The following is a 3,844-nucleotide window of genomic DNA, read 5'->3' as shown; positions in this document are numbered from 1 at the left end:
TTGCTCTGAACTTGTTGATGAGGGGAGGACTGAGGTCACAGACTGCTTGTGCTGTCTACCCAGCGATGCCAAATAGCAGCTGCTTTAGCCTAGTTCCTAGGAAATTGGTATTGGTCAAAAATCATATGAAACTATTGTGTTGGGTTAAACAGCTGTGTAACCAAACTTTGGCCTTCTGAGAACCCACCTAAAGGAGTGAGCAGATGGGGAATAAATGTAGTATGTGCACAAGCAAGTGTGAACATGGGGGATAGCTATGGGTAGGTTTCTGTCAATGGCCGGTGGACCAGTTTGTTGCCCTTTTAATCTCTTTTGGGTGGTCTGGGGAACCAGAACTGAATGGTAAGGCCACATCCAGATGAGCACGGCTGTGTAATATGTGGCAGCACAGATGCTGCACATTCTGGTGTGTAGAAATCAGAAGATCCTGGGGTCAAAAAGCCTGCTTGAAAAAAAGCAGGGTGTCACGTGGGGGCGCACCACCCAAAACTGGAGCCTGCTTGGCCAGAGCCATGCTCTGGCTACCAGCCAAGAGAATATTTCCCTTATTAATCAACTGTGAGAATAAGCTGGATGCTTCCCTATCATTCCTCTGTTTATGAAGTGCACCTGTCACAGCCTCTGGGTGCATTTACATCTACGGTAAAACCACACAGATTAAAATACTGCATCCGTTGTCAGCTTGGAGGTCTAGACACTACATGATAACTGAAGCTGCTAAAGCCCTGTTTTGTATCTTGATACCATCTCATGGCAGTGCTCTGTATTGCAAGGTGATCTTTGGAGGAAATGTAAAATACCCATACTGTACCCCTTAGGTCCTGCTTAGAACATTCTCCTATTCAACACAAGTTTCTTCCCTACAGAACATTTTCCAACTCATTTTTCTCAATAACTGTTCTAACTTTAATTGTGTATTCTTCAGCTGCCTTTCAGGGACAGCCCAGAGCTGTGATTGTAACCCCAGCACCTATAAAAAGAGAAGGGATTTTGACTCCAACCATGTCTCAGCCAAACGTTGTAATTGCACCAGCTGGAATCACCAGAGTAAGAAGAAATTCTTCCATAGGATTGTAGTTTTCATGCTGTGTTAAAGTATGGTTAGGCTTTGGAAAGTGACCATTTATAAATACCCTGTTATTACTCAGCAGAGCTGTGATATTCACACTTGAATTTGCTTATTTTTTGTTTTAAATTCTCTATAGCTTTTAACAACACTGTATTCATGCATCTTCAGGGTACTGAGCTGGTTTGTTTTCTGGCTCAAATGTCAGTGGAATTATTAACAGCCACCATTTGCACAGATGTGGGGTTTTATTATTGTCTTATTTTATTGAAGATGAAACAGATAAAATCAGGCTTGAGTTTTCTGGTTGCAGGTCCTCTTGAAGGCACAACTGTTTATCCAGTGGATTGTGAGCATGGGGAGGGAAAGTGTCCGGTAGTCTGATAGGTGCTGACGTACTATAATGTTTCATTAAATTGTTGGACTCTTAACAGTCAGAAGTCTGACTCCAGCACCTGACAGTTCCTATTAAGCCTAATCTCGGGAGTTTGTTTTGCCAGATTGTTAAACATGTCCTGATTTAATACTATAACCTCCCAGTGAAAGACAAGGTGGTGAATCTTTGTATCTTCTTTCCACAATATTTCCGTGCTCTTCCTAGGCTCCTGGGGTGGCAGAATTCCACAGTGGCATTCTGGTTGGTCAAGCACAACAAGCTCCAAGTACCCAGCAAGCCCAGCCTGCTGTCTCGCACCTCTTCTCTCCCAGTGTAGTCCAGGATGCACTGGTGAAAGGGGAGCAAATCCCTTCCCACAGTACCAGTTCACAAGTCCCCTCACCTACGCCTAGTAAGTCAAAGAGAGACTGCAGCCCTCTTTCTGCTCTGCATGTGCATGTATAGGTGGATATCAGCAAAACGTGTATGTATGTAAAGCTGTCTTTTGGGTGGCGTATAAAATGTGTCTGGGGCGGTTGAGGTCCTTACAAATCCCAGGAGATTTTTATAGGAATACATTTTAAAGCCTCTGTTCCCTCCAGCTTCAGTTGCAAGTCCTGTCTGGATGGCATTTTGTGCACCATGAAGCTGCAGTATTCCACCCCAGCAATGATTGCATTTTCAGTGCTTCGTGCAGTGATTTTACTCCCATATTTACAGGGAAACAGAGAAAGCAATTTGGAAAGAGTCTTGATAAACGTTCTGTTTAAGCTTGTCAATCTAGTACTTTGTATCACTGCAATTACAGCTTTCTTCAGAGGATCTCAAAAAAAATTAATTGTAATTAAGCAGAGAGTTGTCTTTGGTGTATGTCATGATACAGAGGGTTTGGTTTAGCTTCACAGCTTCTGGGGTTCCCTTCCCTTAAGAGCCCTGGTCTGAATGTCCGTCTCACTAGGATTGGGAGGAAGGACTAGTGAAGACCTTCTGTTTTGCTTCTGCATTAGGAAAGGAGAAGGTCAATGTGTGCTAGCTGGTTTAGAGCAGGGGCGGGCAATTTTTTTGGGCAGAGGGCTGCTTACTGAGTTTTGGCAAGCCAACAAGCGCTGCATGACAGGCAGCCCAGGGCAGATAAATATTAATTTTCTAAATTATTTAGGGGCTCCACAAGCCGGATAGAATGGCCTGTCAGGCTCCATCTGGCCCCTGGGCCGCATTTTGCCCACCCGTGGTTTAGAGCCCTGTCACCCAGCTGCACCTTCTTAAAGTTTGGAGGTGTAAGGCAAAGTGTATTGCCACCTGGGATTCATTTAGCCATTTCTGATGAAATTGTTGGGTTTGCAAGCTATCCAAATATATCTCCAGTGTGTTGGTATTACAATGCTCAGTTCTCTAGAAATGAAGCCAGTGGTGATGTGGGTAGAAGCTGCTCCTCCACAGGTCAGGCTGTTCCTGGCAGTTGCTGCATAAGTGACTTGATGTTTCCATTTTGAAGGCCGAGACTGTCAGAACTCAGGACAGGCCTCACCCTGCACCTCGGAGCAGAGCCCCAGTCCTCAGTCTCCACAGAACAATTGCTCAGGAAAAGCCACGACCAATCCTCAGATGTCTGCCTTTAAGGTACATAGTCCACCCCTATGGGGCTCTCTCATTTGCCTCTGTAGCACACTGATTTCCTGATTCCTGCCACCTGTGACTCTGCAGTACATAGTGCTGCATGAAATAGGGTGTTTATCTGGTTGTGGCTCAGTCTTCATTACACTTGCATTGCTGTTTATCATTTTGAATATCATTGTGACTTCCTGCTTAGTAATGAAATGAAGTCTGCCTTGCTCCTCAGTGATGTGTTATCTCGTGGAGACAGGGGAGTATGCTGTCTGCTGGTCCTTACCAGCCATGACATCATTTCCAACAGTGCTTCCTGGAAGAGCTACGGTTAACTGGGACATCTGTGGTTTTAGCCTTTTTTTTTCTGAAGCAGAGTTATGCAGCTGGCAGCCCATCAGCCACATGCAGCCTGTGAGGGGTTAAGGTGCAGTCTCATGGCTGTCACCTGGCCACTGCTCTCTCTATTGCTCTAGCAGCCAGAGCCCCCAGACTCCCCCATCACTCCGTGTGCTGCTTTGCGCCAGGGGGCAGGGCACAGCATCAGGGTGGGGAGCTCAGGGTGAGTCTGGGGCCATGCTTGGAGGGTGGTTTGCACAGTGCAGTGGTCGGGGGAGTGCATGGCGAATGGGGCTTGGAAAGGAAAAGCATCTACATGGTGTACCTGGTGCAGCCCCCAGGGCATGTGGCTCCCAGACACTTAGAAGTTGGACAGCCCTATTGTAAATGATTTCCATTTGGTCTGTGTACGTGTGGTGGGGTTGTTGGGGTTTTTTTTTTTTGGTTGGTTTTTTTGG

At 46.0% G+C, this 3,844-nt stretch overlaps 1 protein-coding gene across 1 annotated transcript in view; it reads left to right on the top strand.

Moving 5' to 3' along the window:
* Window positions 1–3,844, top strand: part of MLXIP (MLX interacting protein) — a 76,550-nt gene that overhangs the window by 51,927 nt on the left and 20,779 nt on the right. Inside the window, exons 11-13 of the mRNA XM_019506657.1 lie at window positions 926–1,047; window positions 1,668–1,854; window positions 2,938–3,062. Of these exons, the coding sequence (XP_019362202.1) occupies window positions 926–1,047; window positions 1,668–1,854; window positions 2,938–3,062 (434 nt within the window). The remainder of the gene's footprint in view (window positions 1–925; window positions 1,048–1,667; window positions 1,855–2,937; window positions 3,063–3,844) is intronic.

Source organism: Gavialis gangeticus, unplaced genomic scaffold (assembly GCF_001723915.1).
Source record: "Gavialis gangeticus isolate Ggan-Ray unplaced genomic scaffold, GavGan_comp1, whole genome shotgun sequence".
NCBI lineage: Eukaryota > Metazoa > Chordata > Crocodylia > Gavialidae > Gavialis > Gavialis gangeticus.
This window is presented reverse-complemented; position numbering and strand designations above follow the sequence as displayed.